Consider the following 11,374-nt stretch of genomic DNA (forward strand, 5'->3'; position numbering starts at 1 on the left):
GATATTGGGTTCGACCCTGTCGACGCCGTCGACCCAAAAGGCTTTCCACGTGGTAGTGGACGCACCATGCATTTTGAGCGTTGAAAGACAAGCTCGTCGTCACCGGCACTCTGCCGAGCATTGCTCCGAGGGCATATACTGCTGAGCGGAAGACATCGAGAGCAGGGAGCACTTTGTGCACCAACTGCCTTACGTTGAGAGTTATTGCGCTCTGTCGGAGCGGCTCCTAGCCGTCGAGCAGACGAAACATCAGTTCGTGCGACGATGAAGCGCCTGGCGTCGCTGATTACAGGATTTGTTATACTCCGTGCTCGGATCTAGCTGCTGGTTCAGCTTTTGGGTGGCCGAGCACCTTTGGGAACCGCCCCGGCGCCAACGCTTCCGCGTTCACTTTCGCCGAATTCCTGTACGATTTAAGCAAGCCCACATATTACACCATGTGAGTGCGCATCCTTCTCGGAAGGTTCGGCGCATACGCAAGGCCTCGCTTGGCGACGATCTTCAAAGGTTTGCATTTAGTAAAACCAGGTTTCCGACCTCAAAGTTCTCCACATTTCTTCTGTTTCTCCCATCTGCATATCCTTTCTGCACGTCTGGCTTTCAGTCGTCACATCGCGAACGTGTCGTTATGCACTCAGTCTGGTAAACAGGAAGTCATCGACTTCTTGCGGACAGTGAGGGGGCTGACATCAGCTTTTTATTTCTCCCCCACCAAGTCCTGAGCCATGATATGGCAGCATCAGCGAAACGCGAGGATTAAAAATCCCGTTCACATAAAACGGCGTGTAGCCGGTAGATGAATGCACTGCATTGTTCAAATGAATCTGTTCGAGCTGCAACATGGCGCTCCAGCGCTTCAACGTCTCAGCGACAACGCTGCGAAGAGCGTCATCAACGACGCGTTTCACGCGCTCAGTCTGACCATCGGTCTGCAGATGGTCCGCTGTTGACATAGGCAACTGGGTGCCCAGCACCCTGCAGATTGTCGACCAAAACTTTCCATTGAAGCGCGGGTCTCTATCAGAGACAATTGGTTCCGGAAGTCCATGCTGTTGTTTTGAAAGACACGACCGACAAACAGCGTCGCCACCGCAAGATGAGCCATCGTACTCAAACGGTCCACAAACACAACCATACCCGGATTGCCCGCCAAGTCCATCGGCGGGCCAAACACAAAGTCCAAACTCATAGATTGCCGACAACCAAAGGGTACCGGTAGATTGGCCAGCAGCGCCGCCGCATTCGAGAAGGGTTGGACCCTCTGACACGTCTCTCACGTGCGCGCATATGTGCTCGCCCATTTGTATAGCTTGGTCCACCAAAAGTGGCAGCGCATCGAGCTTTACGTCTTCTCACGACCGAGATGACCACAAAGTGGGGTGTCGTGGGTCTCATAGAGATCTCAAATCCTAATCGTGAGGAACCACAACTCATGGCGTACCCGTTGAATCGATACTATAATACAGTAAACCGTTATTCAGCGGATATCGGTGAGACAGTGCGCTCAAACGCGCCGACAATTTCTTGTCCGAGTTTCCAAACTCCTTGCTCCCGAGAGCCTGTAGCAGCGCGGGTCCAATACGTCACTGATGACGTCACCATCGTGATATGAATAGGCTCATAGTTAAATCTGCGTGACAATGCATCAGCCAGCGAATTCTGCTTTCCTGGCTTAAACGTCACCTCAAAGTTAATTTCTGCAAAGAATGAGAGCCATCTGGCCATCTTTTGCGAGACGTGAGACGGCTAAGTCGCAGTGCGTAATGACGCATGATCTGTGTAGATCACAAACGGTTTTGAGCCAAGCAGGTGCACCCTGACTTGACCAGTGCCTACTTCATCACAAGTAATTCCTTGTCGTGGGTTGGGTAGTTCCTCTCCGCAGCCTTAAACTGGCGAGATTTGAGCAGATTTGACAATGGCCGTGCCATTTCCGCATAATCTGCACTATACTTGTGCAAGTTGTAATGAGGCCAAGCCACTTGCGCGATACCTTTTGGTTCTTTGGAATCGGCCAGTCCCCAATGGCCTTGATCGTAACGGAATCCGCTCGAAACCACGCTGCCCAATATAGCACCCTATGTAGGGGATTTTTCTGCGCCGATGATGCGCTCATTGGCATTAGCATACAGCTTATTCGTGTGCATACACTCGAGCACCGCCCTCAAATGGACGATGTGGTTTTTCACCTCTCCCCCCCGTGTTCCGCTCGACTGTGGACGAAGATGTCGTCGAGGTTTGTCTGTGCATACGCCCGGTGGGACTTGAACAATTGCGACGTAAAACGATTAAATGTTGCCAATGCATTTGACAGCCCTTGAAGCATCACCAGCCACACCCAGAGCATCCCGCTCGGATTTCTCACCGCTGTCAGCGGAATATCGCTCGCTCTCGTGAGCAATTGGTTATCAGCATCGACCAAGTCGAGTGCGCTGTACTTTGTTCCGCCAACCATATTGTTTCGGAGAACATCCTTTCTAAATGTCGGTGTCTGTGCTGATATGATGGCAGCATTTAGCTTATTGTCAGCGTTAGCAATACGCCACTTGCTGATCGGCTTTCGGACACAAAACGTGGGTGTCGAATGGGGAGACTTACTCTCATACACTGTGCTTCGCATGGAAAAAGGCGGCAATGCCGTCGCACTGCTCCTTGGGCAAGGGTCAATGGCGTATTCCGCACTATATGGTTACCGGAACCAGGTCGATCTCATGACGCACACCTCGGTCAAGAGGTTGGACCGACGTCTTGATATTCCTTCAACAGAGGGTACTACGTATCCGAGGGATCCTTCAGGATCGACAATCCATTTCGTGCGTTCAGCACACCCTTAGTGTCCTCCAGGACAGCTTCATCCAGAAGCGACGACGAATTTATCTCATCGTTCCTGCATATAATGACTACCTCGGCTTAATTGCCTGCCTTCAAGGCATCGTCAAACTTCTCGAAGGACATCTCGCCTATTCAGGAAGAGCATCCACCGCAGGGTCGACGCCCTGCGTCTTGCGGGTAATATACTCTCCTCTCTTTAGAGGTTTCATGACTCATCGAGACCACTGAAAACACATACTCGGCGTCGTCCAGTTATCCCACTCCCTGTTCCATCAACGCCTTGATGTTATCAACTACATCCGATGAAGAGCTGCTACTTCCGCAGTCTTCGTCCAGTGGATAGCGTGCATCACAAGAATCTTGCCCAAGGCGCCTCGAACCTCGTCCGACAATGCCATTCTTGGCATGCAGCAACTGCTTCAAAACGTGAGCAATGCTCAGTGAGTTAAGTGTCACTTCACGTGCATTACTGGGGCCTCGCCCTCGATGCCTCGGACCTCGTCCAACCATGTCAGTCTTTACATGCAGCAACCGCTATGATACTTGAGCAGTGCTCAGTGAATTACGTGCCACTCCACGTTCAGCCCGCCAGCCATGCTCGGAACTCCTGACGGATACACCTTCGGTGTTCGACAGCTCGGATACTCCGATATCCAGCACATTGAAGGTCCTGGTCCAGTGTCCGCGCCAATAGCGCTTCTGCTTCCTATCAGAAATGGGTTCATGACTAACAAAAGCTCCAACCAAGGATAAGGTTATATCTAGAATCCAAGTTAAAGACTAAGCAGTGTTTCACGCTATGAAAGTCAAGAAACTTGACACCGAGGTCCACAGAGACCCTCGGCACAGGGACACAAGTCCCTGTTACCATGCAAACAGTGACGGTGTCACTCAACCGCGCTTTAAGCACCTCAGCATACAGCTCGTTTCCTTCGATCGTTGAGCGTCGAGCATAATTGCTCAACGCCCCGGAATCTATAAGGATCTTCCATGGCTTATCAAAGCTATTCAAAGTCGCCTTGATCACCAGCAAGCCTGGTTTGTATTCACGTTCCGTGTTCAAGAGCACGGAGCTCTTCGGGGCTGGGCCCTGCTGACCACTACCTTCTTGAGGCTCTACAAAACAGATTTCTTTTTCAGTAGACTGCACCACGCCTGCTTGTTGTCGTTTCCACGCGACAAACCAGACCGGTTAGTAGCGGGACGTCGATCTGACGACCCTTTACGCACCTTGCACAGGAGATAACCAGTCCGAAGTTAACGGGTGTCTCCACGGACAAAAATCGTCGGGTTTCCAGACGCTGTTTGACAGCTTGGAGCTCTTTCTCCTCTTTTTCAGCAAAGCCGAGGTCAATTGGCTCAGGCCTGCTCTTCGTGCTCTGAAGGTGTGTATTCTAACCAAGTTGTACCGACTTGAAGTTAAATACGGCATTCAATGCCGCATTCACCGCTTCTTCGAAGAAGACGGATGCACACGGAAGACTTCCATTTTGGCTCGCCGATGCGGAGGCCCTCCATAAAGATGGTCTCTGCGACCGCCTCGAAGAGAGGATCGGCTGCCATCCCGACAATGAGAGTGCGCAAGTCTGGGACAAGTCCATCAACTCCTTCATGCCTTGCCGGGCAGCAAGGAAACGTGATCGCACGCGATACGCCTGAATAGGCGGCGAGATACTCGCAAAAGCTGACGCTTCAGCTCTTTCCAGAGGAGGAGAGCGCAGCTTCAACCGAAGGATCGCGCGTTCGTGCCCATTATAGTGCTTGGCCCCAAGCTTAGAGATAGCTTGCGCCACGCGATGTACCTCGTTCTGGAGCATGGCTGATGCCATTGCCATCTCGGCCTCTCTTACTCAGAGAAGGAGATTCTCTCCATCCTTACCCTCGAAGATCTTAACGCTCACCATGAGTCATCCATCGTCGATGGTGGTGTCATGGACGCTGTCGACGCTGACAGCTTCTTCTCTAGGTGCTCTAACACAGCATTTTTATAGCTCAAAAACGCCTCTAGGCGCGCGGCCCTTGCAAAAACAAGGCTCCACGCCCTCAGGGCTATTATTAAGTACGTCCAGCATGCCTTGGGACAAATAGGAGTATTGCTCCATCCTCACAGAGGGTCAGTCAAAATGACTCAGGCTTAGATTGACTACAGTTCTACCAAGTGCAGCTGGGCAGCCGTTGCTTTTTGCTTAGAGGAAGCCAAGCTAAGGTCACCGACCTTACTTTTTTACAAGAACCAGTACGAGAGCAGCGGATCGCAATCCTCTACTTCTAAGTATTAAAGCCTTACCGAGACAGACGAACACTTCTGTTTAAAAACGAAACCGCATTTTATTGTTTCAGTTTCGGCAGAGTCGCCAATATCTAAAACCCAAGGTTCTCCTCATTAATATCGAAATATCAAATATCTAAGTCCATCGCGCCATTGATGCGAAATGGGTAAGTCCTGTAGAAGAAAGCTGCGTCGTTTTACCGAAACTTGGTGAGTGGGAGCATTCCACTCAGGATCTATGCTCATTTTGCTCAAATTCTTTGGAGGGTATACTTCACACCGCAAATCAGGCGTTTGTCTGATAGTCTGGTGCCGACCATTTTGAACAATCCGTGGAGCACGGATCTATATTCAAAACCATGACTTCCACCAGGCCATGATGGTGAAGCACTGTGTCGAGGAACGGCGAGGCTGAATCCTTCATTATCGCTGATAGCAGCGAGATGAGCCGTCTTTCTTAGACGGTCCACAAAGACCACGTTACCGGACACGTCTTTCGAAAATCGAATGCAAAGTCTATATTTTGTTGGGAATGCCGGCACTCTACCGACGTTCGCTGGCTAATTATAGATTTTGACGCATGCGGCGAGGTCTTACCTACCAACATGTTTCACACTGCGCCCATATGTGCTTACCCACCCATACATGTTGACCCGCCAATACATATCGCACAACGAGAGTATGTTTTTTCTCTTTCGAAGTGGCCACCCTTAGGGGTGTACGATAATCTGTACTTAATGCCTTTATCATGAGGCACAAGTACAATTGCTATCATACAGCATCCTATGGATAAGGCATGATTATGCAATGACTTATTTCGACTCGTACCACGGAAATGGTACCTTATCTTGATAGATGTCAGGATACTTCTGGTAACTGACGAAAATATGGATGCATGGGGCAGCCAAAACGCGGCTTCTGACGCACAACTAGACGGAAATGAGGAAAATTGGGAAGCTGCCGAAAGTGGAAAGGATGCGCTTATTGTGCTGTTAGACGTGCGCGAAGCAATGTTTTTCTCATACCCGCATGCGACAGCAAAATCGCCATCCACATGGTTCCACGCTGTTGTAGAGCTTGTGATCAAGCTTCTTAAAATGAAAGTCGTCGCAAACGACAATTCGCTGCTTGGAGTTGTATTTTTTGGAACGGTGAGCGATTGCTATGATTTAAAGTCATTTTGCCGTAAAGTTACTTATTTCTGGTCGCAATGAAGAACAAGCGCGGAGAAGCCGGGACTCTTGAGCAGGTTTACGAATTTCAGTCTTTGGATTATCCGTCTGCTCGGCGTATTAAGGACCTTCAGGTTTGTTCAGATTGCCGTGAATGAATCAGTCGTTCTCACTTTGTTGCTGTGCTTATTTAATGTGCGCTGTAGTCTCTTTTGGTGGCTGATGTGCAGTCGGAGTTTGAGTCTATGCACAACTCGGAAAAGTTGTCATTCAGCAACGCTTTGTGGCAATGTGGAATTTCCTTTTCTAATGCAAAGTACGCAACTTGCTGCTCGTAAAACTTTTAGCTACTTTTCACCTTATCTCTGGAAAACTTGCAGCTTGAAAAAGAAGGACTCTCAGCGTGTTTGGATATTTACAAATGATGACACTCTAGCAGGATCAGACGAGGAGGAAATCAAGCGATCTCAAAAACAGATGCAGGTATCATGCGTTTGATGTAATCAGTTTGCCTCCTAATAAAATAATCTACATGGCGACAGAACCACACCGAATTGAATCGCACGCTGAATCTGTTCTTCATAACTCCACCTGGAAAAGAAAACTTTATGCTTTACCGATTCTACGGGTGTTGCTTTAAAGACTTTGCAGCCAATGATCGTGATAGCATTGTCGATAATGATGTATCTTTACAGCCAGCTTTTCCTGTCAGCTCGCTTGATGATTTGATAGATGGATCATTTCGCAAACGTTTTCGCAAACGCCGACTGACAACTTTCTGTTTTCACATCACGAAAGGAGTGTCAATTGGCGTGGAGCTATACGCGCTTGTAGTTGTCCAACGCAAGAACACTCCCCTCGCTCTTGATGCGATCACGAATGCACCTCTCAAAACTGAGACGAAATGGCTTTGCGAAGACACTGGAGCTTACCTTACCCCAGATCAGATTAAGAAGTACATAGACTACGGCGGCAAGCGCGTATATTTTACTCGAGATGATGTGGTAGAGATTAAACATTACGACGCTCCAGGGCTTCAGCTCATCTGTTTCAAGCCATTAAAATCTCTCAAATGGAATGAAAATATTCGCTCACCATATTTCATATACCCTTGCGACGGCTACATCGAAGGAAGTTCTGTTGCCTTCATGGCTTTACTCACTTCGATGGTTCGAAAAAAGAAATTTGCGTTAGCAAGACTTATTGCACGAAAAACCAGCGAACCTCGACTTGTTGCGCTTGTTCCTCAAGAAGAAGAAAATGATGAGATGGGTCAGGTGCGACCGTCAGGATTTAACATTATTTTTTTGCCGTACTTGGATGACATTCGTGACATAGACATTTCGAACGGTCGAGTGATATATGGTGAGTTTTTCGATTAATTAGTCGTATAGATTCAAAAGTGATGTGATGACAAAGTCGAACAGGAAAAGATCGATGCGGCAAAAAATTTGATCTTGAAGCTTCAGCTGACGGAAACTCCGAGCTTTGAAAATCCAGGTGTGTTTCGTGAATGTCTATTTGTTTCTTTAAGAGGAAGTGTTGAAGTACGCATTTGAAAAGTCAATGACATGACACAACCTTGATGTTGTAGAACTTCAAAAGCATTACGCTGCTATCCAAGCTCTCGCACTGGACGAGGAAGTACTTGAGTTCGATGAAAAGAAAGACACTACCCTTCCCGATGCAGAGGGCTTCGGTCAAGACGACGTCAAGGTACGAAGAGGAATGCTTGTTTGTCATATTCAGACTCATCAAGTCCAATGTTTGCGAATACTATTCTTCAGAGTGCAATTACTAGGTTTCGAGACGCGTGCGGTGGTGAATCCATCGACGCGTCTAATTCCACAAAGCGCAAGGTCAGTTTAAGCTATGTGTTTGATTAATTACCATGCCTACATTACTTATATCCTCGTTATCTAGACAAACGCCACCAGCCGCAACGTGTCTGCTAAGAAATTGGGGAAAACGAAGGTAGGCTCTGGGAAGCAGCGAAATGCGGAAACAACATTCAGCAAAAGTGAATGGGCCACTTTACTTGCATCTGATGCCATTCAGAAAAAGACTGTCGCTCAGTTAAAGGAATTTTTACGTGCACACAGCCAAAAAGCTGTCGGACGAAAGGCAGAGCTGATCGAGGCCATCAAGTGCTTTTTGGAGGCATAGCTCGCAGCTACTAATGAATAATATCACTTTGCGTTATTTTGACCAATACTGATGGTAAAACAAAATCACTGTACTCACAACAAAAGCATGAATTTCCTGAAGACGTTAGGGGGCTTAGTGGGCTCAAGTACCACCGGCGGCCTGCCGTACTCAATAGATACACCATCCGTGGATGGTAACGTGGCAGCAGGTGGTGATGCGGGAGAATGTGTTGTGTTTGAAGGATTGCCAGATTTCATTTTGCACTCGGGTAAGAGCAAGCAGGACCCGTCGCATGTTGTATCTATCTTCAAGTCGCGACAGCCAGCAGGACAACTCACATCGAACTCACTGCACCGCATAAAGACTCTGCGTCATCCAAATATTTTAGCATACTTGGACGGCATTGAAGTTCCAAATAACGGGCCCGTTATAATCATCACAGAACACGTAATGCCACTATCTGAGTTCCTAACAGCACTACGCATGGAATACGGCAACAACAGCGAAGAATTTACCATGTGTGTGTCCTGGGGCTTGCGCAGTATTCTCATGGCGCTGCAATTTATCAACGTAGACTGTAAACTCTTGCACGGACGACTAACACCGCAAAGCATTTTTGTCACCAAGGTACTGACTGCTGAGCTGATCACATTTCCTTATCTATCATAACATATGGTTATACTTTCCTTCTAACAGGGTGGAGATTGGAAGCTGGGAGGATTTGAACTTACTGCGGAGAAAACGAATGATGGACCATCGTCTATCTACACGCTTAATCAGCAGTACGTGGACATCAATTACAAGCCACCAGGTATGAATCTACTGTTGCGTAAAAGAGATGATTTGTATGGTAACATGCTATTGGACGAGTATGCAGAATGCCAGCGCTCCGATTGGAAGGCAGTGGCGACAGGGCCAGCCTACGGTGTGGATATGTGGGCATTCGGCTGTCTCATGTACTACATCTTTACCGATGGCCACTTTCGATCGAGTGACAAATTAACAGCAGTAAATTTACCCTCGGCACTTCAGCCACAATTTCGAAAGACAATCGATGAGAACCCTTCCCGAAGACTGAGTCCGCAAATGATGCTAAAAGGAAATTATTTTGATACACCATTTATCAGACGGATGGATTTTCTAGAAAATCTTGCTGTAATGGAATCTGACGAAAAAGTCGCATTTTATAAAGAGCTATGCGCAAACCTGGCTTCAATACCTCGATGCTTCGGTGTACACAAAATTTTACCAGCGTTAAAACAAGTTGTGGAGTTTGGTGCAGCAATTGGTATCAAAAATGGACTTCTGAAGTTAGACCCCTCGGCTAGCCACATGTTACCGGCTATGGTACAGATTGGCAGCTCTTTGTCTACTGAGGAGTTTAAAACACAAATAATTCCAATTCTTCTCAAACTCTTTAGCTGTAGTGATCGAGCCGTTCGAGTCCAACTACTTCAAATGATGGAGAAGTTTGCTGTTCATTTTGACGCAAAACTAGTGAACAGCTCAGTTGTATTCGACAACCTTTGCAGTGGCTTTACTGATGCAGCACCAGTGTTGCGTGAGCTCACTGTCAAATCAATGTTACACATAGCTGATAAGCTGTCTGATAATAATTTGAATAACCGCGTCGTCAAGTATTTCGCAAAGTTGCAGGTGCGCTTGATTATAATGATGCAAAGTTGGTGCTAATTCATTCTCGCTTACTCGACTCATTGATTTTGTCTTCAGTCTGATCCGGAACCAGCCATTCGAACAAATACAACAATTTGTATCGGGAAAATTGCCAGCAAACTCAATGAAACAACGAGACCAAAAGTCTTGTTTCCAGCTTTCGCGAAAGCGCTCAACGATCCGTTTCCTCACGCTCGTCTTGCTGGACTTCGCTCGATGATCGCGTGCCAAGTAAGTAGTATATGATCGTGCAAATTTTACATGCCACGTAGTCTAACGCATTCAATTCTCACCAAAGGAGTACTTTACACCACAAGGGATGGCCGGCAGCGTAATTCCAGCGATTTCACCGCTCCTTCTAGACGTTTCAATCACTGTTCGGGAGCAAGCCAAGACTTCCATTGATATTTTTATCAAAGCTGTAAATAATGAAGCTAATCAAATGAAGGTTCGGGAAGAATTAGAAGCTAAAAAAAGCGAATTGAAGGGCGCTGAACAAGAGAGTGACCACTTGGGTGGTGCTTGTGAAACCACACCGCCTCCATCGAATGGTGGCCACACTTCAGGAAGTTATGCCTCATCTCTTACTGCATGGGCTTCTTCGGCAGTTACGTCAAACGTCAACAAGCTGGTCGGATCTGGCATTTTGTCGTCCGCTCCGACATCTCATACATTTTCCCATCCTGGCAACTTCAGTCAGAATACCAATAACAGCTCCATTCCTCCGTCATCCAGGCAGGACACTCGAAAAGCATTTGCGGCAGATAATGTTTCAGCTGAGAATGGATGGGGTGATAGCAATAGATTGGGTGGTTATGATCGTCCTTACCTGACCACATCAAGATTGAGTGCTTCACAGTCGGTGAACGAAGGAGCTTCGACATCAGTTACCCCAGAAGCGACTTCACTGTCTGCGTCGGCGACATCTTCATCCAAGCTCAATTTTGCATGTAAAACAAGTAGTGGTTCGAATTCGTCTACAACTCGAACAACCTCAACGTTTCTTGATCTTCGTGACTGTGATTGGGAAGATGATAATTGGGGCGGTGACGATGATCTGGATCTGGGTGCGTCGGAGCCCAAATCAAACACTCTTGGCGCGTATCAGCCAAAAGGATCCAGAGACGTTAGTACGTCCACTGTTGCACAAGGAAAAGCGGGGCGAAAGTCAACAAGAGAGGCTGACACAAAGAACAAGGCAAAACGTGGATCTCTGGGCTCAATGAAACTCGATACCGTTGTCACTGCAAATGTCGACGAGTGGAAGTGGGACTTTTAG

The 11,374-nt window shown here is 47.6% G+C and overlaps 2 protein-coding genes across 2 annotated transcripts; both read left to right on the plus strand.

Annotated features, from left to right (window-relative positions):
* Positions 1-5,988: 5,988 nt before the first annotated feature.
* On the plus strand, positions 5,989-8,439 carry PHALS_10611 (atp-dependent dna helicase 2; the record flags this gene model as incomplete). Its single annotated transcript, XM_024726065.1, has 9 exons — positions 5,989-6,252; positions 6,318-6,407; positions 6,480-6,589; positions 6,654-6,756; positions 6,816-7,638; positions 7,693-7,773; positions 7,868-7,989; positions 8,061-8,132; positions 8,197-8,439. 9 exons carry the CDS (start codon positions 5,989-5,991, stop codon positions 8,437-8,439), a joined length of 1,908 nt encoding a protein of 635 aa, XP_024576779.1.
* Positions 8,440-8,526: 87 nt separating this feature from the next.
* On the plus strand, positions 8,527-11,374 carry PHALS_10612 (scy1 protein kinase; the record flags this gene model as incomplete). The annotated part of the gene is made up of 5 exons (XM_024726066.1): positions 8,527-9,048; positions 9,118-9,232; positions 9,299-10,077; positions 10,153-10,326; positions 10,394-11,374. The coding sequence occupies 5 exons, from the start codon at positions 8,527-8,529 to the stop codon at positions 11,372-11,374; spliced, it is 2,571 nt and encodes an 856-aa protein (XP_024576780.1).

The sequence above is a fragment of the Plasmopara halstedii genome, assembly GCF_900000015.1.
Source record: "Plasmopara halstedii genome assembly, contig: Scaffold_484, whole genome shotgun sequence".
In the NCBI taxonomy this organism is placed as follows: Eukaryota; Oomycota; class Peronosporomycetes; order Peronosporales; family Peronosporaceae; genus Plasmopara; species Plasmopara halstedii.